Genomic DNA, 26,863 nt, shown 5'->3' with positions numbered 1-26,863 from the left:
GGCAAGACTCATTTTAAGGGAGGAACCGCCTCTCTCCGAGGGCCTCCAGCCTGAGGTTGCTCCTGACCACTGGGTTTATTTTGATTTTGCAGGGAAGGCAGATGTTGCCCTCTTCCATCTTTGCTTGGCCCAGACGCGGCGACATTTCCCCCCAACCATTTGTTTCCCTGCGCCACCCCCCACCGGCGCCCCATCCCAGGAGTCAGCTCCCCAGGCCTTTAAACCTTCTGGAATGTCACACATGGAAACCTTTAGCAAATGTTTGTTAATGATCATAACAAAGGCATCATTCGAATTAGACAGGTAATTACTACCAGAAGGACAACTGGGTGCTCTCTTGCTCATCCACTCGCTCTGCTTTAAATTCGCGAGGAGTTAGGGCTAGAAGACAGTCCCCACCTAGCCTCCTTTTCGGGCACAAGCGCCTCGGAAATGAACGGCGAAGTCACTATTTGGGGGCCAGAGCGCTGGGGTCCTGCGTTCAGGAGACTCCGGTCCGACAAGGTGGGCACTGTCCGGGTAGCAGAGCAGGCCTTCGGTGGGTAGCTCTCGGACTCGCCTCCTACCCTCTTGGGTACTTGATAAAAAAACTCAGATCTCAACTTTTCTTAAATAGCCTGGAAGCCAGTACCCGCTTTTTCCTATTTCTCCGCGCTCTAATTTTTATGGGGGTCGTTAGTCCCCGTTCGTTATCTACAAACATTACGGTATCCTGTTAGCATTCCGAACAAGGGGCTGTTCATATATTTGCCTTCAATGATTTCCTGGAGGAACATGTGGAAGTAATAGTGAGCCGTGCAGTCACCCGAACTGAAGATGCACAAGAGGCTGGCGCGCAGAAGAGCTGGGTAATGGGGCCCCTGGCCCAGCCCCAGATGTCTTCCCGAGCCTAACACCCCAGCAGCCGGTCCCAGTTAAGCCTAGCACCCCTTGGACTACTTCTCTGTGACCCTTCTCTGCCCACTGTCCCGCGTCCACCTTTCTGATGAAGGAGAAGGTAATGGCTGGCCAACGTTCCAGTCTTAACCTGGCCCAGGGAATTCTTACTGCGATGGGGTGGAGGGAAAGGATGACCCCCGCCCCTCAACCCCCCTGCAAGAGAATTCAAAATTGGGGCAGGCCAGGAGGTCAACGCACTCCCCTCCCCCGCGCTCGCTGGGAAGCCCCACTGCGCCCAGGTCTGGTTACTGGAGCGTTAGCGCCCCCTTTCCTTCGCGAGCAGGATCGCTGTCTCCCCTGGCGCCTTGGGATAGGGTTTGGGGCTCCTCCGCTCTGAACCCTGCGGCGTAGGCAGGGTCCCACCCACGCGGCTAGAAGGAGCTCGGGTCAGGTCAGAATGCACCCTCCCGCTGAGCGCGGAGGTGGCGGGCGCGTCGTGGACGATTCTCCAAACGCCCAAGCCCGAGCCTTTTAGTGTATGTGAGAGAAGCCGGGGCAACCTCCCGCCCCGAAAACAAAGACCCGTTAGAGGTCGTTCTGTCGGAGATCGTTCCAAAATCTACACAAACTCTCGATTCTTTGCACCTTCTTTTAAACTCGTTTTCGAAACAAACAAACAAACAAACAAACAAGCAAGAACTCCTCACCCCCCCCCCCCATCTTCACGTAGGGCTCAACAGCTTGTCTAATCTCGTTAAAGGATTAGCAACTACGCCGCACTTTTCCTAAAAGACCTCAGGTTCAAACGACCCAACCGCTTGGAGACCTCTCCTGAGGGCCCTGTTTCTAGATGGGCTGGGGATTTCTGCAGAAGCACACTTCTCGATTCCAGACTTATGTTTTCTCTGGGCATTAAGTACAATTTTACGTGTCGTTTTTCTTCCAAGAGAAAGCAACGTAGCAGAGTAGGAAATACCCCCAAACGAGGAGGTAAACTCATTCGGGAAATGATGGGCAGTTTGTATTTTCACGAACATCTTTCCCCACGAAGCATCAACGCCTCCCTCTTCCTCCACCCCCACCCCATCTGGTCTGCTTCTCCCCGCCCCCCAGTTGTTGTCGAAGTCTGGGGGTTGGGGCTGGACCCCCTGATTGCGTAAGAGCAGCAGCGAAGGCACAACCTGAAGGTTGGGAGTTTCGGAGAGCACTGAGTTCTTGGAAACTTTTATTTTGAAGAGGCCAAGGGGGTGGGGCTTCATTTCCTGACAGCTATTTACTTAGGGCAAATGATTAGTTTTAGAAGGATGGACTATAACATTGAATCAATTACAAAACGCGGTTTTTGAGCCCAATTCAGTTGGAGCTAGAGGGAGAGAAACAGAGGAGGGGACTACAGGAGGGGACTGCAGGCCGTGGACACACTTTTTACTACATATGTAGGATTTTCATTTCGAATTGACATAACAGGAGAAGGTAAGGGAGAAGAAAAAAAATGATTTTTGTTTCTAAGAGAAGTCCCTGTCAGGCCCTTTGGGCTAGAAGAAGTGAAGTAACTTCACTCAAACTTTGGCAATGAGGAAAAAACAAAATTGAAGTTGAATTCCAGTGGAATGTCCAGAAAGTAATTTATTTTGAATAAATTTCAGTTGGAAGGAAGATAACCATAGAGTTCGAAAGTCTAAGGATTAAAAAAAAACATTTTCCAGACCTATTTTTAAAAACAGTGTTTTTCTAACAACTCTATGGCCTCCCAAAGAAATTGTTTAGGCTCACATTTTTGAGGTTTCCTTTGGGGCTGGGGTGGAATTAGTGTATACTGGGACGAGCACCAAGTATTGCTGTGAGTGGGGGCAGAGGTGTTTGCCCTCTTTTTGGCAGTGGGTCCTGGAAGACGACAGGTTTTTAATGAGTATTTTTCATTCCTCGCTCGCGGTTTGGCGGGACAACGTTGCCGCTGGTGGTATGGAGCGCGGCTGAAACCCCGGGGAAGGTGGGGACAGAAGAGCGCGCGTGGGGCGCGGGAGGAGTTGCGGGGAGGATTGGAGTGAAGGGCTCGGCTGGAGGAGGCTGGACCTTGGGTGCCCGCTGGACGCAATCGGCGCCGGCCCGGGGCGCATAATTACTGGACGGCGCAGCGCCGGCTGCGAGCCGGGGCCAGATTTTAGTGCAACGGTGGCGGCTGCGAGACAAGTAGAGGGGGCACGGAATGGCAGAGGGTCTGGGGAGCTCCCCAGCGGTTTGCGGGATCAGTGAAGTGTGAGGGAGAGAGGGCGCCAGCCCCGCAGTGCGCTCGGGTTGCGCGCCCTAGCGCGGGGGCGACGGAGGCGCGCGCGGGCGGGCAGGCTGTCTGGAGTAACGACAAACACATTTGGCCCGGAGTGAAGAAGTCGTCGCCGCCTCGCATTCCAGCAACTGGGATTTGAGGAATTTCCAACCGCGCTCCAAGGGGCCCTCATCGGCGCTGTGGTCCCCACCACTACCCGTCTTTGCGCGCCCCCTTCCTCGCGGGAACCGTTTTTTGCAAAGGCCGGAGCTCTGCTACTGCCCAGTCCCGGCCGCAGGGAGGAAAGAAGGAAGATCTCCAGAGCGTCCGACTTCTTGTGGGAAGGTTAGGGATGAGTTGGAACAGAGAAACTTGGTTCCAGGTAAGACGGAAAGAGGGAGGTGAACCATCTTCACCAACCCCCTCCGGGCACCAAAGCCCCGGATCTCCCTCCCACGCCTCTTTCCGCGCGGGAATGCGTGGCACTCGCCGCCTGCACTAGCCCTGCGCTGCTTCATCCTCTCCGGCGTCCACTCTCTGTTCCGCTCTCTAAGCGGGCCTCCTGCTCACTGCGGAGCGGTCTTCCTGCGTCCCTACTTTCTCTGTCGTCTATCCCCGTGGAAATAGGCTTTTACGTTTTTTTACGGCTCTTACGTTTACACGTGAGATTAATTTTCCCCCGCAGAGCAAAGGAAGCGGGCGACGTTCACTTGGCTCGGAAACAACTGGGAACAACGGTTCTGTTCGGAAAGGGTGGCCGTGGCCAGCTCAGAGTCAGAGGGAGTGTGACCCAGTGAGGGAGCCCCAGGTCCCGGCTGCCTGGCCAGGTGTGCTGGAGCTGCCAATGGCCTGACCGGGCCTTTCGGTCGGGAAGGAAGTTCTCAGCTGTCAGTCGGCTGTCCGTCTATCCTGCAGCGAGAGCGTCCGTCCGGCACTTTGTTCCCCCAGCCCCACGAAGACATTACGATGTACAGAAAGAGTGTTTGGAAGAACTTGCCACTCATCCCTGAGAGTGAGAGGCAAACCCGGGCTGGAAAGGGAGCTAGAATGGCTCTTATCAGGTCCGAGCTGCCCCGCGCCTGGCCGGGCTGCCTGGAAAAGCTTGGGGCTGGGCGGTGTGGGAAATGGCTTTTTGGCTCCACAGCCTAATTGCTCAACGTTTTGGACCGCCTCACTACGGTCGCTCCCCACCAGGACTAGGCAGCTTTTTAGAACAGGAAGAGACATCCAGGGCAAATGGACGCGACAATCATCCGCGCGGCTCCGGGGACTAACACCCCGGAGCTCAGTGAGCCCCAGGGGCCTCAGGAGGGGAAGAAGGAGCGCCCCGGGCGTGCGCACACACGCTGCCGCGTTGGCTCTGTTTTTACGCCCCCACCCCCGCCATATGACCCACCCGGTCTGTGGTGCTGCTGCTTTGCATCCCTTTCCTCTTTTCCAGCCCCTCGGCTTCCTCTTTCCTATAGTCTTCACGATAAAGGGGGCCGGCCCTTCTCCTGCTCCCCGACAGGCGAGGGCCAGACCAGCCTAGCGTTGACTGCCTCGGTCAGTTCTTGCTTCGGGGCTCTTGCAGTATTGCTTCTGGTTTGACCCAAGTGTATCTGGACTCCAGAATCGGAGTCCAGAGAGCGAGCGGGGAGGTAGAAAGGGGAGGTAGGATGGGGAAGGGGGAGGAGATAGTGGTGAGGAACCCATAACTGACCCTCTGCCCTGGCACCGGCCGTATATTGACCGAGAAGGACCCTAAGCAGCACCCCAGCTCTCGGCTGCCGGTCCAGGTCCGCTTTCCTCCCAGGGCCCGGGCTGGGGAGGGTGAAAGGGGAGGGGCATGGGGTAGGCTTTCCAGCTGCAAACGCGTCTGGCGCCGAGGCGGGCTGGGTTTGTTTCTCCTGGGGACCGGCCGTGGGCGGCGCGCAGTGCTGGGACGCGTCCGGGGGACATGGTGGTCAGAGCCTTCCCGCAAACTCCAGCAGTTGGGGGTGGGGGACTCATCTGGCCTCTGTGGAGCTGGGAGACGATTCCTTTTTGCTGATGGAAAAGTAGCAATTCTGGGGAAAGAGCTAAAAGCCAGCTCGGGGACTGAAAGGTGTGGCTCTCTGCGTCCCTCGCATCTGGTTTCGCGGGGTCCCCGAGTAGCATCAGCTGTCGGGGGCGATGCGGGGAGGTCTTGCGGGCTGGTCTCCCTGCACGGGATGCAGGGTAGAGGGCAAATTGCTTTTGCCCACTGCTTTCTAGTCGGGACTGATACACTTTTGCTGAATTTGCTCAGTGGCATTTCCTTTTGTTCAAAAACTGAACAGTGAGCCAGAGATCGGTTAGAAGTAGGATGGAGGGGGATAAAGAAAACCTCGGCCGTGGCTTTCTTCTCTTCTTACTTCAATCTCCCTTCCCTGCGGAAGCGGAGCGAGAGGTGCCGGCGGGCGCGAGTGTGTACTTTGGTAGCGGCCGCAAAGGCGAGCGTCGAGCAAGGGGTTGCTGGGGGAGGCTCGGTGCTTAGAAGCCGAGGGGGCGCAGTGTCCGACGGATCGCCGGGGCCTTCTCCTCAAGCAGCAGCTCGCGGCCGTGTTGCTTTCCAGCCCACAGGAGGCGCTGGCGCGCGACTGTAACCTTAAACCCCCGGTTCCTCTCTTTTTACACCCCTCCCAGCTCCCCTCCCTCCACCCAGTCCAGCCCCCTCTTGGGTCTCAACTGAAAACAATGCAAACGCCAAACGTCTTGCCTGGGGCGCTGCGGCGGCTGCAGCTCTGAGGTCAGGAGCGCGGAGGACTAGGGCGCAGAGCCCCGGAGCGGACGGTCGGAGCAGAGGGTCGTCACTACCATCCCCTGGTGTTCGAGCCGTGGAAGGCGTGGAGGTGGCAGGAGTGGGAGCGGCCCTTTCCCTGTACGTGTGGGTGTGGCGGGGCAGGGGCTGGACAGTGTTATCACGGAACCTCCCAGGCGAGGGTGGGCGAGCGGCGGAGGGCGAGCGGTGGTTGGGACTGCGCTGTCGGGGACCTGGAGCTTGAGCAGACGGGAAAGGTAGCAAGCCAGCTGGTAAGATTTGCGGGGCTGCTGCGCCCTCTAGCGGGCTTCCAGAGTGCGGTCCAATCTTCCGCCAGCCTCCCGCGTCGGAGAGCCGGGCTGAGCCCAAGGGGGCCCCATACTCTACCCCGGGTCACCTTTTCTCCTTCTGGAGGCCTCCAGTAGGCGCCTCGCAGGCACTACGTTGGCCTGTGAGGCGCTGGGTGGGCGGTAGGGAGCGGGGGTCCCCGGGTTTGGGAGTGAGGATGGAGCGTCGCAATAATTAAGTATGGGAGAAGCGGAGGACCACAGACGCTGGAAGGTCCCCTGAGCTCGTGGTGGGTAGGAGGGACTAGTCCCTGACTTGTTTTCCAACCTCTAGCAAACTTTCCTGCTGTGTAGGCGCCTGTTGCTGTTTGTTTTACGACCCCGCGTTATTGTGTAAACGGGAACAGTCGTTTCCAGTCCTCGATTCCGTGGCCGCGCGGCTGTCACGGCCCAGCCCGGAGGGATTAGAGGGGTGACAATGGCATGGGAACAGATTGGGCTGCACGGGACCCAGGTGGCCTTCCTCCTCGAGTGGGTGGAAACTCCGAGATGGGAAGAGCGTTGGCTAAACAAAACGCTGAGCCACCGAGCCTCCTCTCCAGGGGCTTTTCCTGAACTTTCGAGGCCTGGTATGGCAGTGTCGTTTCCTGGCTCGCGAGGCCCGGCTGCCCCTGTTCGCAGTGAGATAGTGATAGTACCTGTCCCCTGACCCCTGAATTCTCCTGCCCCCCCCCCCCCGCCTCCGGGAGATTCAGAAACAGTGCCTCCATTCCTGCTTCCATTCTTCGGTCTTTGAAAGGACGTCACTATGAAACCTAAAAGTACCATCTAAGAAAGGAAGAAATGAAAAATTAAGCTTTGGGACATTTTAGCGCAGAATTTACGGAGGCATCTGTGGACCCTCGTTCTTAGACCAACACTGCCATCTGCTGCCCACACTTGAGAACTGCAGCACCTCTCTGAGGGGAGGGCCTTTGCGGAGATTCTAAGCCAAGTTGTGGCAGAAGGATGCATTTTGGGGGGAGGGCAAGCGGGTGGGACCTAGTGAAAGATGACTGAAGATCTTTCCCTATGAAGCTGCGAGAATCGTTGGGAGATTAGCATTTATTTTGTGGATCTTTGTGTACTTTCTTTTTTGCTTTGGTTGTTCCTTCTTGGCATATTAGAGCAGAATTTTCATTTCCCTTTATGAGGAAAGCCCTAGTGTCCCAGGCTTGATGATCCCCAGCTCAGGGGTACTACAGGCTTTTACACCTAAGGTCGTCCCACTCGGAGTCGCACCAGCTTGGTTACAGCCCAAGGGGAGTGTCATGTTAGTCTCCATGGTTAACTGTCTGATGCAGGGAGAGCAGAAGTGTTTGCGGAGGCACGTGGTCCCCTTAAATGCTTCCATGTAGAAATACTCCAGCCCCAACCCACCGCTGGAATGTCTAACGGAGCTCAGGGAGACCAAAACAGCAAAACGCGCTGTACTGAGATACACATCCTGATCAGCACACCCTCCCTGAAGTTACCACCGGTGTAGAAAGGCCCTTGGACTGACTGGGCTGAAGTTATGAGACTGAGTAGAACATTTGTCACAGGGGGAAAAACAGGATATGTAATTTTCACAGTTAGAATTAACTTAGGAGAGCTGAAATTAACTAAACCTCGGAAATTTGAATCTTGAAGCCGTCAGTGGCTTTTGGGACTGTGAGAGCGTCTCCTGTGGCCTTTAATCAGGCCAGGGTGGGGTGCATCTCAATATTCACAAGCTCTGCAGCAGGCGCGTCGTGCAGTGGGTGAGTGGGATGCTGGTCTGCGGCTTTGTGAGAATAATGCTGCATGCGGACGTCTGGAAATAGGGCCCTTGCATCGCTTGCTCTGTAAACTCTCCCACTCAGCATGTTGTCGTTGGTTGTAGAGCCACACTCAAGGGCTCTTCACTTCTGCTTGCAGGACTAGATGGCAACTTACTAAAGAGAGAGAATGATGGCTGCGAACAGATACGATCTCTGTTTATGTGATGGTGTGTTGGTTCAACTGAAAATAGTCTGAATTGCTACACCAGGCCCCAGCAGAGACTGAGCTCAGATCAGCTTCTCCCCTAGGCAGATGACTCAGGGCACGTCGCACAGCCTCTGGGGCCTGGCTTTCTCAGGAAGAAGTGGAGTAGCCTCGCTTGACATTCCTCTCGTCAAAAACAGCTGAGGAGTCTGCAGGAAAAAGAGTCAATATGAAAACCAGTAGATGTAATTTCCAAAGCAATTAAACCATATAATTTAATCTTTACAATGATGCAGTAGGGCAAGCTAGCAAGTCTGGTGGGATTATCCCTGGTTTGCAGAAGAAGAGACGCAGATTCAGAGAGGTGAAAGATGCGGAATCAGAGCCTAGTCCAATGTGATTTCTATCATACCTTCTTTCTTTAAAAAAATATCTTACTTATTTACTTACTTGTTTTTAGAGAGAGGGCAAGGCCAGAGAGAAAGAGAGGGAGAGAAACATCACTGTGTGGTTGCCTCTTGACACTCCCTACTGGGGACCTGGTCTGCAATCCAGGCATGTGCCCTGAATGGGACTTGAACCAGCCAGCAACTCTTTGCTTTGCAGTCAGGCAGTCAATCCACTGAGCCACACCAGCCAGGGCTGGTTTCTATCATATCTTCTAAGGGAAGGAGTGAGAAAGACAAGAGAAAGGTGTGCGCGTGGGTTGGGAGGGGGGCATTGTGGGGAGGATCACAAATCCTTGCCTGAAATTGAACGTTTCTCGAACTTGTGGCAAATGTTTTTGAGTTGTGACTATAGAGGATTGAGAGCGAAGTCCAACATATACCAGTAGTTGGCACAAGAGAAATGATTATGATTTATTTAGGAAAAGCTGTGGTTGAAAAGTATTGTTTCTCTTCTCAAAACTGATTTGTTCGAGCTCACTCGTCATGTGCCGTGTTTCTCTGAATTTGTAATGTCCGTGAGTCATATTTGCACATGTGACTTCTGCATGAGCTCCAGGGGAGAGGTTACTGATCGAGGACGAGCTTTTACTCCCACAGGAGAGGAGCACGAATACAGCAAGTGTCCTGGAGGTTGTTGCTGCAGGGCCTCGAGGTAGGGAAGCCTCTGTTCTCTTTGGTGGTTTTCCGTTACTTCCCGGCAGGGTGAACACTGCTATTACTCACAAGGCAATTGATGAGTAATGACATGAAACTTAAATCCACTTGGATTTCTAGCCAGGGAACCACTCTTATCAGAGAAGGGCGTTCGAAATCTTAAGCAAAAACATGTTGATTTCTTATTATTGGCATCATTATCGCTTATCCCCAGGCCTTGTTTTCATTGCCCACTTTGTATGTCAGTAAGTGTCTTACCTGGCAGCGGGTCCACTGTATCTGGAGGCACAGAAGGAAATCTGGTGGGGCCTGGCCAGGGCAAAACGATGCTCAGAGCCCGCCCTTTAAAAGCGGCAGAGGCCTCTCTGAAGCCAGAGAATGCTTTAAAGATGGGTTGTTGGCAAGCCCTGCTAAAGAAATACAGGATATAAATGTGATAAAACCTAAGACAGCAAGCTGGTTCTGGAGGGCTCCTTTGAAGTTGTCTAAGTGGATTATCAGTGGGAGGCTGATATAAATACGGACAAACACACCAGCCCCCACTGCTAATTGAGGTAACTCAGGCTAGCCATCCTGGCTCTGGGGCCCACTGGGCCCATTTCAGCAGCTGTGTGGAAACCCTGCACCCAGGAGGGGCACATGCCCAGGTCCTCAGGCGCCCTCAGCCAGCCATCACTGTACAAATTGCAGTCGGGTTCACAGCTCTGCCTTGTGCTCCTCTCACTGTGGTGAGCAGAGAGATAAAGCAGGGCCCCAATTTGCATAAGGAAATAGTTGGGAGTGGGGGAGGGGAACACGAGGCTGAAACACTGACCTTCCCTTGAGAGGGACCATATGGTGGATTGGAGAGTGCGTGGCTTTTGCATCGCATAGACGCAAAAGCGTCTTTGTGTTAGAATCCTGGCTTTGCCACCAGCTGTGTGACTTCTAGTCATTTGCTAAACCTCTCTGAGCCTCAGTTGCCACTTAAATCGGTCACAGGGTTATCATTAACAATCACAACGCACACAGGAAAACTTTGGCAGAGTAAATGTTGGTTTCTCATTCCTGCCTTGGAGAAAACAATAATTTTTTTCCCTGTCTAACCCACCCTCTTCCCTGTTACCGGTACTTCATCTTTCTTCCTCCTTCATTTTCCTGGGAGAATTCAATGAAGCAGAAATCCGATTTCTGCAAATAGATCACCTCATCACATTAAAGCCAAAATTTGTGATCAGGTATCACCCAAAACCAGTAGGCTATTATCTCCTGGATCCCCCCCCCCGCCACCCAAACACACACGCACCCCAAACCAAAACCAAATACCTAGAATAAATACGCATACATTGAATTTCTACTTTTTAATTGTGCTTTTGAGGCAGTTTAATTCAGGAATTGCGTAGGCACATCTTAGTTTCCAAAGTCAGTGATGGACCAGATTCAGCCTTGCGGTGTCATTCTCACGCTTGAGCTGGGTTCCGAGCTATTCAGGGGACCCAGGACAGCCCAGGCTGCTTCAGTTAAAATGTGGGTGCTTAGCAGCCCGACACCAGCAAGCCCACTTACAGGTCCTCTTCACTGCCTTCTGTAAGACCCCTTTATCAGTGACTTCGTGTGGGAAGGGCAGAGGGAGATAAAATAAAGTGGGTGGGGGTATGCATGAAAAGATAAAGATCAAGAAAAGGACTTTTCAGAGGGTTGGCTGGATCAGCGATTTTCTCACGGGGCAACAGGGGACCCTCCTCAATTGTTCTCTTCCTTAATATTTATTATCCTGCTCGCCTTCCTTCCTTTTTGCTCACTGCTTTCCCATCTTGTGTGTGATGCTCATTCGGTTTCAGTCTCTTGTTCCATTTCTCTTCATTCCCCAGATTTGGCTGCAGGGAATCAGGGTTCTGAACTTGGCTTCTGTAGGTGCTATTGTAACCTTCGCATGAAAGTGAACCATCGGTCTCCATCAGATGTGGTCCTGTGCTCTGCCACATCCCTCGAGACACAGGCATTGAGTCACACTTCCCTCTCCCATTTCCTTTCCCTTCTCTGCTCATCTCCCTTCCACACCCATGGGTGGGGCTTTCTGTGCCTCGTTTGGCTGGAATGAGCCCAGGAGGCCCTAGGAGAACCAAAATGCGCCTGGGAAAACGGAGCCTGGAGTGGGCCTCTGCATCACAGAGTGACACTATCCTCTAGGTGACCTTGGTTCGTGGGACTTTCAAACACGCTGGATCTTAGAGAATGAGATATTTGTTCCAGCCAAGCATCTTTTCTAAAGGTTGTAGAGGATGTGACCTTCCTGTGCTTTCTGTGGTGAAACACAGCGAGTGACAATCCATTTTGAGTGAAAACAGCTCCAGTTTGGAAAGTTGAGTAAATACATGTGTTTACGTCTTTGTTTTTCATGCTCTTAATTGAAATGTGTAAAAGGAACAGTTCTCTTGGACACATGCCACAACTGTAAAGTGAGACGTTTCGGAATTTGAAAACTGTGTGCCATCCAGAGTGTCTCGGCTTCAGATGGCTTCTGTCATGGACTCGGGCCCTGTCGGGCTGTTTGACTCATTTTTTATAGACATCGTATTATTTTAACTGTGACTCTTACACTGGGGTGTTTTTTTTTTTTTTACTAAAATGATGTTGTTGACATTTTCTGTAGCTCACAACACAAAGAGAGCAAGGCTCACGGGCTCTTTCTATTGGCTAATACTGTTTCTGTTTGACTTTCCATTTTTCAGTTTTCCGGAGCCATGGGGACGCCCCACCTGGCACTCCTGGTCGTAGGCTGTCTCCTCACAGGTATGGGTCTCAGGGTTTGTTATCCTGGGGGAAGCCTTGTTGTCCATGTTCTGGGCTCCAGGGCGTAGCCAATCCAAGAGTGAAGAGAAGTAGAAAACTATAGAGTGTTATCTAGACTGACCACAAACCTTTGTTTCCTATTTCAAAAAGAATGTTCTCCAGGGGCAGTTTTAGGGGTATGTCAATCCTAGTATTGAAATATTGTTAGGACGCATCTCACTGCCCTCCCTCTTCCTTTTCTCGAGACATGGGCTTCCAGTTAACTTGGGCTTCCAGTACAGGTGGATCAGAGAAGCTCAAGAAAGTTTAAAAAGAAAAGGAAAATTCTAGTCAAGGAAATTACACCTGTTGTGATGTTAGAGAAACACCCACCCTTCCCGGGGTCTTTGTTACTCTGGGTTCTTTATGCTTGCTGCCGTGTTAGGACCTGTGACTTTCAGTGCAGGAGTTTGGTAAAAAGGAAAGGAATTATTTAATAAAGAGTTATACAGGCTTAGAGTAATGGTGGAATTCTGCCGTTAAATCTCCCTTCAGAAACAAAGATACACCGTGAACACGCAGTCCTGCCCTCCCCCTTTGCCCAGTCAGGCTAGTCTGAGCACGCCAGTCAGAAGTACTGCCCTGTAGAAGAAAACAAACAGAAGTCTGCAACTCACTTCTCCCGGTGCCTCCCAGTAATCCGTGCTCTGCTGGGCAGGTCTCCCTGGTTCCCGGCACCACAGCTGGGTCACCGGGATCTCCAGTTATCAATCCAAAACCACGAGAAACCAGGTGGCACCTCCTCCTGGACAGCCTGTGAGAGTCCTTTCACCCCCTGTTGACCTAAGTGGGCCGGCAAGGTCCCATGTGGTCTCCGCCTCACCTGGCACCTGCCTTTTTGTTCAAATCCCATGCTGGATCGTGCTCCCTAACCCCATTTCCAACTCTTCCCACCACTGGCTAAACCTGCTGGGACTCCGTATTTTTTTTGCCCTTCTGGGCTGTCATAGTTGGTCTGGGCAGGTGTGGCCCTGAGGTGTGAAGTGAACTGTGTCCAAGCTCTCAGGCAGGCGCTGTAACTGGGGAGGAGCTGCCTCCCAGCTGCATCATGGGTCCAAGTCATGCTGATCTCCTTGGTCCCACGCAGGCACAAGTTTTAATGCTATTAACACACCAGCTAATTTCTTCAGATGCACCCTGTTACAGTAAGTCATACCTGTCTCAAGTGGAAGATGCTTAAATTGCTAGGAAATCTTAGAACCACCTTTTCCAGCCATTCTTTTGTAAAGGATCTAATAGAATATTTGGCTCTTGGGATTCCCACCAACTCTTCTTCACCACGAAGATGCCATTGGAGCCATTTGTTGAAATACTTATTGGGCTTTTCTTAATTACGATCCAGATATTTATGCATTGCAGATGTTCACCACAAAACCAGTAGTTTTTCTAGTCTGAGGTGTTTAACTCAAACCTATTACCACGTTTAGGCTTTATCTATATGGATACTATAGAATTGAGTAAGATCAGTGGTTTAATAGTTCTAAACTCCACTAATCATGTGTCATCAACAGAGCGGTAGGTGACTCAGTTGTGCTTACCACTTCTCTCTTAACAAGCTACAGGGCTTATAGTGGCCTTCGTTAAAGATGGGTGGGATCTCGGGCTCCGAGGCAGATTAGAGATCATTAATTACTTGGGTGTTTTCTAACAGCAGGACAGGGAAGACTCATTCCCCCTTCCTACCGAAGAACAGTTTTGGAGGGAAGTAGTGGGACTGAAAAAAAAAACCCCAAAATGCTATTTTCATGTGTATTGTGCAATGTAAAAATAAAATTGTCAACTCTTTTAAATTAAAAAATGTCAGTATCATGAAAGACAAAAAGGCTGAGGACCTTAGACTGTAGATGCGCATCGTCCTTGAGTGGTCCCTGGATCCAACAACAAAAAGGCTTGTAAAGACCCTGGAACAACTGGGGAAAGATTTTACACACGCACACGCACACACACACACACACACTAGCTAGTAACATTATGTTAATGTGAAATTTATTGGGTGTGATCATCATGTTTTGGTTATGCAGAATGTCCTTGTTTTTAGGAGGTAACATGTTGACGTATTAAATAAGAATCGCAGTGTCTACAAGTAACTCTTAAATAGTTCAACAAAATACACATGTATGTGTGTGAATGAGAGAAAAAAGTATGTATGGGTAACTCAACACCAGCTGAAATAAAATTTGTTTAAAGATTAAAAAATAACTCACAATGTATCTTCTATCAATTTTGTAGACAGGGGAAGCTGAAATTTCAGGCCCTAAGATAAACTCAGACTCTTTCCCTTCTTGGGCTTTACTTACTCTTATTTTTGAATGAAATCTGCATTGTCCTTCTTTGGTCTCTGGAAGTCGTTAGAGAGAAGGCACGCCGGAGTGTGGTAAGAAATGAAAAACGGGTCATTCTTGAGCACAAATCTGCTTTGTGCTTGGTTCAGTGAGTCTCCCCGCCCCTGTCCTCCTCCCCTTTCTTACTCAGGGAGGCCTCTGCAGGGGATGCGGGCGATAAAGAACCCATATGTACTTGAGCCTATACCGTCTTGGGATATTTTATGGTCACGCATGAGAGTCTGAAATATGGAATTGGACTCAGACGTCCTCTCTCCGAGTGTTTGGGGGCTGTGAGTCTGGAGGGCTTAGTGCAGCTATTGAAGCTTTTGGAGCGATTGCTGCTCTCAGCAGATGCGGTGGCTCTTATAAGGGGGCGCCTTTCATGGGCCTCTAGGCTAACGGATTTTTGTGTAGAAACGGTCATTGTTCATGTGAGCGGCTACTGTGGCTTCTCTTGGTTCTCTGGGTGAAACCGTCCCTTCTCGCTGCATCCTATTCAGAGCCTGTTTCCTTTTCTAGGGCCGAGCCTAATTTTCAGCCAGCTTTCATTACCCTCCATCCTCCCAAACGAAAATGAAAAGGTTGTGCAGCTGAATTCATCCTTTTCTCTGAGATGCTTTGGGGAGAGTGAAGTGTCCTGGCTATACCCCATATCTGAGGACAAGAAGGCCAATGTGACCATCAGAAATGAGGAGAACAACAGTGGCCTTTTTGTGAAAGTGCTGGAAGTGGCCAATGCCTCGGCAGCCCACACGGGATTGTACACTTGCTATTACAACCACACGCAGACGGAAGAAAACGAGATCGAAGGCAGTCACATCTACATCTATGTGCCAGGTGAGCCGACCGGTCCCTGGACCAAGCTGGCAGTTGTCCTGTCTCTTCTGTATTCTCTTGTCGAGACTTAAAAGACTAGAAGAGTAATAACTATTTATAGGAGAAAGTTAGAAAAATACAGGCTAACACACAACATTAAGTTGATCATTTGTAATGTCATCATGAAAGAATTCATTGCTAACATTTTAGAACGGTAGTAAGCTTCAGAAATCATTTTTATGGTGGCATCTCCTTTGTCAGCATCCAAAAATTGGAGATGTGCTCGTTTCTATTCAATTTGATCACGTTCCACAAATGTTTGCTGCACATTTCCTGTGTGTCAGGCACTGTGCCGCGCGTGTTGGGGGCACAAGTTTATTAGGTATGCGCTGTCTTGGAGTTGCTTATAGATCATTATAATAGTTTACAAATAAACAAACTGTTTCTCCAATTCACGAATACACGTGTCTACTCTCAATGAATTGGAAGGGATTTTTTTCATTTTATTAAATTTAGGGGCACATTTCCTAGTAATGATGTTATCTTCTGTCCTCTGAGAAGCAGATGCCAAGGTAGGAGTAAGATGGGGTTAAGCATGTGAGGGCTTTATTAGGGAGAGACCTATGTGAGAAAATGGGGAGGGATCCCGCAGAGCCTGCTAGAGTTGTTTGCATGGTAAGCGTGACCCTGAATGAAGGAGAGTGGGAGGGAAGTTGAGGCAGAGGAGTCCTCGACCTCTACCCTCTATGGAAGGCCCTGGAGTTCTCCAGCCTAAGCAACCTAGTTCCACACGGTCATTGGCTGAAAGCAGCCCCGGGGGGCGTGGCCTTGGTAGTGATGGATTTCAGAGCTGACGCCTGCAGTTGGAGGAATGCTGTGCGTTGCCTCCTCACTGTTGCCACTCCGATTGACTAGGTTTAGCCATGAGCTGACTGTAGGGGGCAGGCATTTTAAAAAGCATTTCCTAATTTAAAACTTCAATGTTCTTTAGTTTTGAACAGAGTTGATTATTTTATTGCCCATGTTTGTTTGTTTTAGTAATTTAAATTTTGATTTCAATTCCTGGCTAATATATGTATTATCACTCTTTTTTATTAGGGTATAAGCAATTTTGTATTGTTCATACTTTAAAATCATCTTCTAGCAATATTATGATGACTAATGTTAGTGAGGTGACAGCTTCTGAACATATGTGTAAAGTAAGATTCATACCTAGTAAGATTAATGCCAATGGGGTAAATTTTGTATGTGCGTATATATATATATATGTGAAATTAATACCTAATGTGCTTCTCTTTCTTTGTTAAACCACAGACCCGGATGTAGCCTTCGTACCTCTAGGAATGACAGATTATTTAGTCATCGTGGAGAACGACGATTTTGCCATCATACCTTGTCGCACGACTGATCCTCAGACGCCGGTGACCTTACTCAGCAGGGATGGAGTGGTACTCGCTGCCTATGACAGCAGACAGGGCTTTAATGGAAGCTTCACCGGTGGGCCCTACATCTGCGAGGCCATCGTCAGAGGGAAGAAGTTCCAGACCATTCCATTTAACATTTATGCTTTAAAAGGTAACCGCCCTGGCCCTCCTTCTTAAAATGAGAGTTACAGGCCTATGTTGTACACCTGAAACTAATATAATATTGTATGTCAGCTGTGATTGAAAACAAAAATATTAACAATTAAAAAAAATCAGAGTTACAGGGAAAATAATCACATGCATACAATATTGTTTTAGTAGTCCCTGGTGATGGAGATCCTGAATTCCGACTTGGGGATTTCGAGCCCGCCTTTCCCGGGCACTGTTAGGCTGACCTCTGTGGCTATAGTAACACGAAGCTTAGCCTTACTGTAGGTAAAAGCTTTCTTACCCCTGTCAGATTTTGTGTTTCATCAGCTGACTTCAGAATACCATAAGGAATTTTTTCGTTGTATAAGCCTCTTACATTTTCATTCACATTCCTGACTACAGAGGCCCTAAAAACAAGCACACACTTGGGGTGGGGGGCATGGTGGATGCCTAGGTTCATTTTAGTAACTAAAGAAAAGTGATTTTGATTTTGAGAAAAGCATGTAGTTGTAGACTTCATCCCTTTGATGTGATAGTTTAATGAGACTGGGAAAGTATAATACACGTTCGTGTCAGCAATTGATTGCACGCTTCACACACAGGTAAGGCAGCAGTGAGAGTATGCCACTGAACTCTCATTAAGGGCTTGTTTTATGCCAGGCACTGTGTGGGGCTCTTGAAAAGCTCTGAGAATGGCTGGGGAGCAGAGTAGGAGAGAAGGGGAACGTGAAGGACGGGATGGGAGCCGAGTGCCCAGAGGAGTGCTCGTCAGTAGAGGCTGGTTGATTAAATGACTAAACACACCAGCAAAGGCGACTGCAGAAGAGTACAGTGAACCCAGATGCCTGGCAATGCGGTGTTCTGTTCAATTGGAACTCATTCTTACTGTTCTTATTTGTGTGTGTGTGTTTGTGTTATTTTGTATGATAACTACATGCCAAATTATATATGCCAACTCAAAATCAAGGCTTCTGAGATTTTCAAAATTTTGCCTTGATCAAAGTGGTTTGTAGGTTATTTTTTGTGATTTTCTTAAAAAAACCCAAATGCCCCAAACCTCCTAAGATCCTAACTCTAAGATCTCCTCTAAGATCCACAGATATTTAGGTCCTTTTGTTTGTTCTTTTTTGAAATAGCAACCTCAGAACTTGACCTAGAATTGGAAGCTCCAAAAACTGTGTACAAGTCAGGGGAAACCATTGCGCTCACCTGCATCGTCTTCAACAACGAGGTGGTGGATTTTCAGTGGACTTACCCTGGAGAAGTGGTGGGTACTTGCGAGGCTCCTGGTGGTGTGGTGAGGAGCAGGGAGGGCTCAAGAGCCCTGTTCGTCATGGACAGGGCATGGCACTTTGCTTCTCCAGACCTCAGCGTCTCGTCTCTACAGCGGACATATTTGGCTAGATGACCTGATGGCTTTTTGAGCAGTGGGAGAGTTTGAGGTGACAATAGCTGGACCATGGACATCCAGCATGTATCAAGGTTGTACTCTGAACCTTCTTGTTTGTAAGTCAGAAAGAAATAGGAAGGTTCAATGTATAAAGGGCAAAGCCAAAGCAGGGTAGGATTGAGGGTGGGAGGTGGGGATGGCTGGGGTGGGTGGGAGTGGTGGGGGGAAAATGGAGACAGTTGTACTTGAACAACAATTTAAAAAAAGAAATAAGAAGGTTCAGTGCCTACAAGATAACAACCAAAATGTTAGCAAAGCAAAAAGAAAAAAAGAATGTACTTTACTGCTTATTGGTGAAACAGTCATTTAGTTTCACTTTCTTGACTCCTGTGCCTTGCCCGACCCCTTCCATTCCTGCTTTGTTGCCGGCGACCCAGGACACAGTTCTGCCCCCTACCTGCCTAGTCTTTCTCTGCCTGGCTCATCTTTAGTGAACAAGCATCACTTGAATCATTCAGCAAGGATTCAGTGGCTTTGCTAAATTCCAAGCAGTCTGCTCGAAGCCAGTCCATGCACAGAAGGAGGAAGAAGGGGGAGTGGAGGGAGGTGGGGGTGGGCAAGAGGGGCCGCTGCGCCATCTCTGGTCACCATGCATTTACACACAGGGTCTCACTCCTGCTAATGCCTGTGCTACATGTACACAGGAGAACTGGGTGTGAAAGGCAGTGGTAGTCCGACACAGAAGTGATGAACAGGGCTCATTACAGCAGCCTTGGAGGACAAAAGCCACACATATGTTTTCCCCTTCACTCCTGATGTGCAAATTTCTGCTTTTGTACATCCTCCCTGAAATAATGAAGCTATTTGATCTTTCTGTTCATACTTGATTGCCTTTAATACTTGAAACGTAAAATTTCTTTTTCATTTATTAGAGAGAGACACTTTTTCTCCCCAAACCAAAGTACATGCTATTTGGCCTCCAAATATACAGATATGTAATCAATTTTTTTGTCTGATAATAAAAGTAATGCAGCATTACTCTTGAAACTTTATAAAATATAGGGAAACAGGAAAAGCCATTTCCCAGAGCATCACTGTTAGTATCTTAGGGAGATAAATCCTTTAAATACTTTGCATATGTGATAAGTGTTCAATAATCAATAGGTATTATACTTTTAATAGTACTTTGTTATATCCTTTCCCCTTTGGCAATATAGCACAAACACCTTGTCATTAAATATCCTTACAAAACATGATTTTGTAAGGAGCTAGCTTAAAATCAATTTTTTAAATCAGATTTTATTGTTGAGAGCTGTTTCAGTTTTCAGCAAACTTAAGTGGAAGGTACAGGGATTTCCCACATGTGCACGGCCTACCCCACATCACCATCCTCACAGGGCAGTATTTTGTCACCCACCTATTGTCACCCACCGTCCTTAGTTTACAGGCGGGTTCCCTCCTAGGAGCTGTCTTTTTAAAATCAGTTTTCCTTCTTCTGCTGTAGAAGAGCAAAGGTGTTGTAATGCTGGAAGAAATCAAGGACCCATCCCTCAAACTGGTGTACACGCTGATGGTCCCCAAGGCCACAGTGAAAGACAGTGGAGATTACGAGTGTGTTGCCCGCCAGGCCACCAGCGAGGTCAAAGAAATGAAGAAAGTCACCATTTCTGTCCATGGTACATTCTGCTTTCTAAAATGTCAGCATCCACGCTGCTCGGGGTCCACTGTGCGGTAATCATTATTTACTGGAAATTCTTCCCTGTACAGAGAAAGGGTTCGTTGAAATCCAACCCTACTTCAGCCAGTTGGAAGCTGTCAACCTGCATGAAGTCAAGCATTTTGTGGTGGACGTGCAGGCCTACCCGCCTCCCAGGATATCCTGGCTCAAGGACAACCTGACTCTGATTGAAAACCTCACAGAGATCACCACCGACATCGAAAAGATTCAGGAAATAAGGTAACACTCCCCCCTCCGCCCCCGCCCCATGCCTTTTCTTTTTATTGTGTGCCCCTGGATAGACAGAGATCTGTGTGTCCTACAACCCAAACCTGGAGTCCATCTAGAAAATCCAGCAATCGGATTGGAGAGAAACCGGAAATCAAGTACCTTAAAGGATAATATTGCAATGCGGTAATAGTATGTTGGTAAGTATTTAATGATTACATCGAAGAAAGAAGAAGTAAAAATCTCTGTCCCCCATGGACAAGCAGGCTCCCAGATCCAGTGAGGGGTGGAGGAAAGGCAGTAAAATTGGACCCACTTGGACTGAATACGCTCCTTGATGGGCATCATTCACATTGCAGTCGGACTGGTACAGTGATTACAGTCACAAGGCAATTATCGTGTAAACTGACATAACATAAATCATCACCAACTTCCTTGGAGACACATTTGCCCCAGCGAGACCTCCACAGGAAACAAGGGTGGAGCCTGGTCAAATTGGTTAAGAGAAAAGGTAAAACGAGGAGTTTGGACCCCTCCCTCCAGAGAGCGGTAGACTGTTCTCTTCACTGGTGGTAGAGGTTTGGGTAAGTCACGCCTCAGCCTCAGTTTCCTCATCTATAACGTAGGGTCAGTAACACCTTGTGTCCTTCAAGGCGAGGAATTGGAGCCAGTGATATTTCAGGTCTCTTGTACTTTGAAGCTCTGATTAGAATCCAGGAGCAGAGGGTACCCCATTGAAGGACCCAGCTAATCCAGCCCTGTGTCCTCATCAGAAACTGCTCTGCAGAGACCAGAGTCAGCCCTCTCCTTCAAGCCACCAGGGAGGAGGAGACAGAGCCTCTCTCATCAGTTCACTTCACCTCCGAATTTGCTTTCTCCTTTCTGACCTAAGTTCTACGTGTAATTGAGAACAGTGTCTGAGAACGTGAAATTTTACAACCTCTGTAGACGATGATGGAAAATGAAGTGGAATGCTGATTCTGAAAGGCTTTCTGGTGACCCAAAATGCAGGGACACAGAGAGGGGGGCAGTGCCGGACTTTCCACTGGGCTGTGAGGCCAGGAGGAATGGGGTGCCTCTGGCACAGCCAGCACTTCAAACACTTGTACCAGCACTGTCTGCAAGTGAGAGTCCATTGCAATGACAACTGAGTGGTTCGGGAAAGCTGCCTGTTAGAGTTACGCAGCGTGCCTTCAGCACATACTCTACTAGTTATGGGCGAGAGAGGAACAGGGTGAGTAGGGTGTCTGGATCCCTGGAGCTCAGACCTAGTGGATCCACCAGCTTTCTTGGCTGAACAGTATAGAAAGTGAAGGACAGAAGATCATTGGGTAATCAGCAGCCAGATGTGCCCTAGGGAAATCCAGTCCTGGAGCATGTCCAGGATGGTGCCGCCAAGGGGAAACCGGCCCTGTGTGCTCTTACACGTGTCCTAGTGCCCAGCCTCTTGGGCTAGAAGACTGTGATGTGCAGGACACTTTTGAGGCTACGAAATGCTTCGACACATATAATTTTATTTAATTACTTCTGTCAATGACTCTGCATTAGGCGTACAGTTTTTCTATGCTGCACATATGGAAACTAAGACATTTCAATAATGAGAATGTCAGTAGTGCCCAGGGTCTGCTCCCCACAAGAACGTCAAGAACGGCCGAGCTCTCCTCACCTTAGTTACTGCTCTTCTCCACTCTCGTTGCTCTTCCATCCTGTGATGTTTGATAAGGAAGGACAAGCAGGCGAATATTGTGTTGATGCGCACGCACACACGTATGCCAGGCACAGTGTCATTTATAATGCACATGTGCAAAACTTTGGGGGGGACTTCACTTTAATAAAGTATGGAGAAATACATTTTTTTAAGTTGATTTTTTTTTTACTAAGTGATGGAATCCTGTGCTTTAAAACTGTTTAGACATGAAGGTGCATTGTAGGAAGCCTCATTCTACTCCTGTCCCCATCTGCCCCACACTTCTCTCCTGCCACCCACAGGGAAACCATTTATTAGGTTCCATGTAATCTTCCAGAGGTTTTCTTTTTAAAAGCAAATACAAGTAAGAAGGAATGTTGTATCTGGGAAACTTCTCCATATCCATATATAGAGAACCCCCCCCCTTTATTTTTCCATTGGTGTTTCGTGGTTTGGCCAAACCACCAAAATGGTAGATATTTAGAGGAAGCAAGTGTTTTTTAAACAGGTAAAAAGCAAATTGGTGGGGCATGTTTATTCCCATTCAGAAGGCAGGCCTTACCGGAGGTCAATGGCACCTGAGGCCACACGAGCCATTGCTTGTCTCAGAATATCTGGGCTTCTGCTTAAGAATTAAGTGTCTGCAACTCGAGCCTTCAGTATGTACCAAGTGTGTTGGGTCCTGATGACCCCGAGGAGAAAAAAAAGATGTTTTTATTTTTTCTACAAAAATAAAGTTTAACTTGAACGTGGTAACTGCTGAAGTGGTTGGAATGTATTTGGCTGCCTCTTGCTGAAACAGAGTCCTTTTCTTTTCAGGTATCGAAGCAAGTTAAAGCTGATCCGTGCTAAGGAAGAAGACAGTGGCCATTACACTATCATAGTTCAAAATGAAGATGACATGAAGAGCTACACTTTTGAACTCCTAACTCAAGGTAAGTTCAGGGCGGTCTGAAGAGAATGTTTGCTTGGCGAGTGAGTGAGTGAGTGTCTCCCGAGGAGAGTCTGGTACTTTTGTCCCAGGTCAGGAGGGAAAAGCAACACTTCTAGGGGGGAAGCAGGGACTGGATAGTGTTGTTGGACCTAAGAATTCACATAATTCTAGGGGGCTCCAGGCTGCTCTGAAACAGTCTGATTGGAAATTTCTGAGCTCTAACAACTTCCTTGCCCCCCACTTCTTAGTCTGGCACCGACAAGTTCAGGGAAGAGTGAAATGATGCTTTTTGGTCCAGAGGACCTTAGATGATTCCAGAGAGTTTGGCCCTTGTTGCTTAGCTTCCCTTGTAGACGTGGTACAGTGGCCCTGACCAGAAACCCAAGTCCTTTCACGTTCAGGTTCAGCATGCACTGACTGAGCACCTACCATGTGCCAGGGACCCTCTTGGTTGGGCTCATTTGTGCCTCCCGGTAAGTCTAGGATAAAAGCAGTAGCCTATTTCTAAGTTGTTTGATCACAGATTTTAAAGAATCTTTAAAACTTAATAATATCCTGCAGATGCACTCTGGTAAATGGGGCTTCAGATTCCTATTGAGCTGAATCCATTAGTTGAATCCCAAGCTATATTAATTTTAAGAGCCTCTTTGCCTTTCCAGCCAAATAACCACAGGGGCTTTTTGCTTCCTTCACTCCAGATCTAAAACACCAGGGGGCACAAATCCCAAAACACTGCAACTGTGAAAATGCTCTTCACCAAGTGGATCTGTGCAAACTGGAGTGTTACTGTGCACACAACCTCTTCTCGGGTGGTTACTTGATTTGTAGGTTCGAATGCCCTGTGGGCAAGTTCTGAAGTCATGTTCCTTGTTGTAGTTTCCAGAGTTTTGGGCCAAGAACCATTCACTTTTGATTTCTTGCAGTTCCCTCATCTATCCTGGACCTGGTCGATGACCACCATGGGTCCACGGGGGCACAGACCGTGAAATGCAAAGCTGCAGGGACACCGCTTCCTGATATCGAGTGGATGATTTGCAAGGATATTAAAAAGTATGGAAATCGGATGTTCCTTTTGCATTTGTGGTCAGAATGCTTCTTCCTTGATGCAGAGGACCTCAAATGCATTTTATTTCTTTTGTATTTGAGAGTCTTATTTGGCCCCTAAACTACAAGATAGGGTTCTTTACATGGTCCTTGTCTGTGCATGTACATGTGTGTGCACATGTGCACCTGTGCCTGTGTGTTCATGAACATGTGAGCAAAAGGTCCATGGCTTTCATCAGGTTCTCCAAGGGTCTCTCATTTAAAAAGAAAACGAATTTAAAGAGCTACTGTTACAGGAGGATTTTTGCTACCCTGACCCACATTTTCACCTCGTAGTTTTTACATGGTGAACTTTAACTGGTGGCTGGACTGGCATGTGAACATAAATGAAAATACTGCCCATGTGACTGCACACTGCCTTGTATGCCTACCTGCAGTCTGATGGGATTTAACTCACCAGTTCCTCCCTCATCCCCCATTCCTGAACCTTTTCCAGTGGGCACACGAGCAACCTGTTCACCCTTCTGTCCATGGAGACTGGCTGTGTTCAGAAGCCTTGACTGCTTCTCGTACAGGCTGAGACCTAACGCCTTCCTAAGGGCTAAGGGACCAGATTTGGATGTGACTGCAGCTACAGTCTAGGTCTCAAATCTCAACCAGGTGCTCGCTCCAACCCTATGACCCTCGGGGCCTCTTTACAGTGCGGTTAGAGAGAAGGAAGGACTCCAGGCCTTTTTGAAGGGGTAGGAAATTGGGAGAGTTCAACATTCTTGGAAGTAAAAAAAAAACTGTCAATTTGCTCCTGGGTTCAGGGTTCAGGATTGGCAGTTATGTTTGACTGGACTTATCTCTGCCTTGTCTTCATAATCAGTTAACTTTCAATTATCCGCATATAGGTTGTTCAATTTTGAATATGTGCAAACAAGTTTTAATGTTCGTGTGAATGTAAAATAAGAAATCAACTTGTAGCACCCCCAAATGTAGACCAGGTTAGAACAGCCAGCTCTCCCAGATAATTCTCACTGTTCCACTCACCTCCTTTACTCCAGACAACTGGCTCTGTATTTGTGCCCTTTTTCTTCCCAGATGTAATAATGAGACTTCGTGGACAGTTTTGGCCAGCAACATCTCAAACATCATCACGGAGGTCCACCCCCTGGACAGGAGTGTGGTGGAGGGCCAGGTGACTTTCGCCAAAGTGGAGGAGACCATTGCCGTCCGGTGTCTGGCGAAGAATCTCCTTGGGGTGGAGAACCGAGAGCTGAAGCTGGTGGCCCCCAGTGAGTTGCTTATCAGTGAGGACAGCTCTAAGTCATCAGCCAGGCCCTTTCTCCCCGAGGTGGAACTTTGAATGCCAGTTGGGGGCCCTATAGGAATGAAGATCCCCCATCCGAAATTCAGCTCTGATTGCTCTTAAAGGGCCTTCTCATGGCATCTGTATGGGAGTCCTTGTTTTAGGTTCAGATCCAGAACTTCACCTGGCAGAGGCCCCGTGGCATGTTGCTTGTCCAACTGTATAGCTACCCAGTCTCTCTAGTGTGAGTGTGGGAATGGAGGAGGAAGAAGGATCTTCGGCCTTTATCCTCCTTATGACAGCTGAGTCAGGTTGAATTCCTTGAGTAAAAATTAATGAAGCTGAAATTAATATAAACAAAATGCAACCTTTCAAAATGAACTGAACCTAAGCTTTTGAGCTTATGGTTGCTCTCAATCTCATTTATCAGTCTTTATGTTCCAATTCACATTCTGTCCAGAAGGTTAATGTTGGAGCATCTAAGAGAATGAATCGCATTCCCCTGAGTGAATTTTGTCCCTTTCTTTTCCAAGGAAAGAGTTGGAGTAGTCTCATGGGTGCAGGTAATTGAGAGATGCTGTTGCCCATCCCTAAACTGAGCCAGCCAGCCCTCGTGCTTCTCCACAACATTCAGGGATTTTGGTCCCTGTCCCAGTTGCACTGCCTTCCCACCCTCCTGTGTGTTCATGCGAATTTCCCATCCTGCCTCTCTCTTTCCCCTCTAGCTCTGCGTTCTGAACTCACGGTGGCAGCCGCAGTCCTGGTGCTATTGGTGATTGTGATAATCTCACTGATTGTCCTGGTTGTCATCTGGAAACAGGTAGGTATCTTTCTCAAAGAACTAAAAATCTCTGAAGCCATTAAGAACAGGGAGAATAGCAACCAGGTTCAGTGCTTGGCACAGAGAAGGAGCTCAGTGATAATGGGTTGAGTCACTGTGTCCACCCGCTTCGCTGCTGCAGTTAAGCTTTGGTGCATTGAGCCTTTGGTGATTCACCAGTTACCTGACCTGGTCATTTACAGAAACCGAGGTATGAAATTCGCTGGAGGGTCATTGAATCAATCAGCCCTGATGGACATGAATATATTTATGTGGACCCAATGCAGTTGCCTTATGACTCGAGATGGGAGTTTCCCAGAGATGGACTAGTGTTGGGTAAGCTTCTCCTGGGGTTATCTCCCAAGACTCCCTTTCAATTTGTACATAACTTTGTTCTTTGCAGGCCCATGGAGGAAGGAGGGATCTGAGCTTGTGCTTAATAACAGCTAGGTGGTAGAAATTGGCTTTCAGATATATATTTTTTGGTCTTGAAAATGAGTTAATTGGATAATTGCAGTGATTTCCTTAAAATCTCATTTTATATAAAATTATGGTGAAAGAAAATTTTATAAAAGAGGAAAATATGAGACTTGCCAAAGATATCCATCAAAATGGCTTTGCTTTAGAAATGACACAAATTGAAAATGAGATGAATATCTGTGACTAAAAGGTAACAGATGAGAAATGAATGAGGACAACCACAAAATGGATTTTGATCCAATACATTCTGAGGATGTATTAGATACTTCTTTACAATATATATTGAATATTTAGAATATAGACTATAAAACTATAGGTACATGTTTAAGCAAAACATGTAAAAATGATCAAGCCAGTTTATCACAGTCTTTTAAAATATTTTAATCTTGGGTTGAGACCAAATGTATGAAGCTTTAGTCCAGAGGATTTTTCAAAAAAAAAATCCCATCACATTCTGAATGAAGG

At 48.3% G+C, this 26,863-nt stretch overlaps 1 protein-coding gene across 4 annotated transcripts in view; it reads left to right on the top strand.

Moving 5' to 3' along the window:
- The first annotated feature begins 2,194 nt into the window (after positions 1-2,194).
- PDGFRA (platelet derived growth factor receptor alpha) overlaps positions 2,195-26,863 on the top strand; it is a 48,865-nt gene continuing 24,196 nt past the window's right edge. Inside the window, exons 1-13 of one of the 4 annotated variants that reach the window (XM_037034189.1) lie at positions 2,195-2,352; positions 3,406-3,524; positions 11,991-12,051; positions 14,934-15,251; positions 16,545-16,805; positions 17,941-18,071; positions 19,699-19,870; positions 19,962-20,151; positions 22,646-22,761; positions 23,684-23,810; positions 24,891-25,084; positions 25,824-25,918; positions 26,122-26,254. In XM_037034189.1, the coding sequence (XP_036890084.1) occupies positions 3,495-3,524; positions 11,991-12,051; positions 14,934-15,251; positions 16,545-16,805; positions 17,941-18,071; positions 19,699-19,870; positions 19,962-20,151; positions 22,646-22,761; positions 23,684-23,810; positions 24,891-25,084; positions 25,824-25,918; positions 26,122-26,254 (1,828 nt within the window). In that variant the 5' untranslated portion in view covers positions 2,195-2,352; positions 3,406-3,494. Of the gene's footprint in view, positions 2,353-3,405; positions 3,525-5,071; positions 5,229-5,826; positions 6,024-11,990; positions 12,052-14,933; positions 15,252-16,544; positions 16,806-17,940; positions 18,072-19,698; positions 19,871-19,961; positions 20,152-22,645; positions 22,762-23,683; positions 23,811-24,890; positions 25,085-25,823; positions 25,919-26,121; positions 26,255-26,863 lie in introns of those variants that run through there. The other 3 variants (XM_037034190.1, XM_037034192.1, XM_037034191.1) reach the window with 3 other exon arrangements.

Source organism: Sturnira hondurensis, unplaced genomic scaffold (genome assembly GCF_014824575.4).
Source record: "Sturnira hondurensis isolate 20B ecotype Veracruz unplaced genomic scaffold, ASM1482457v3 Scaffold0022017, whole genome shotgun sequence".
Classification (NCBI taxonomy): domain Eukaryota; kingdom Metazoa; phylum Chordata; class Mammalia; order Chiroptera; family Phyllostomidae; genus Sturnira; species Sturnira hondurensis.
Note: the sequence above shows the minus strand (reverse complement) of the source record. Positions and strands in the feature narration are given on the sequence as shown.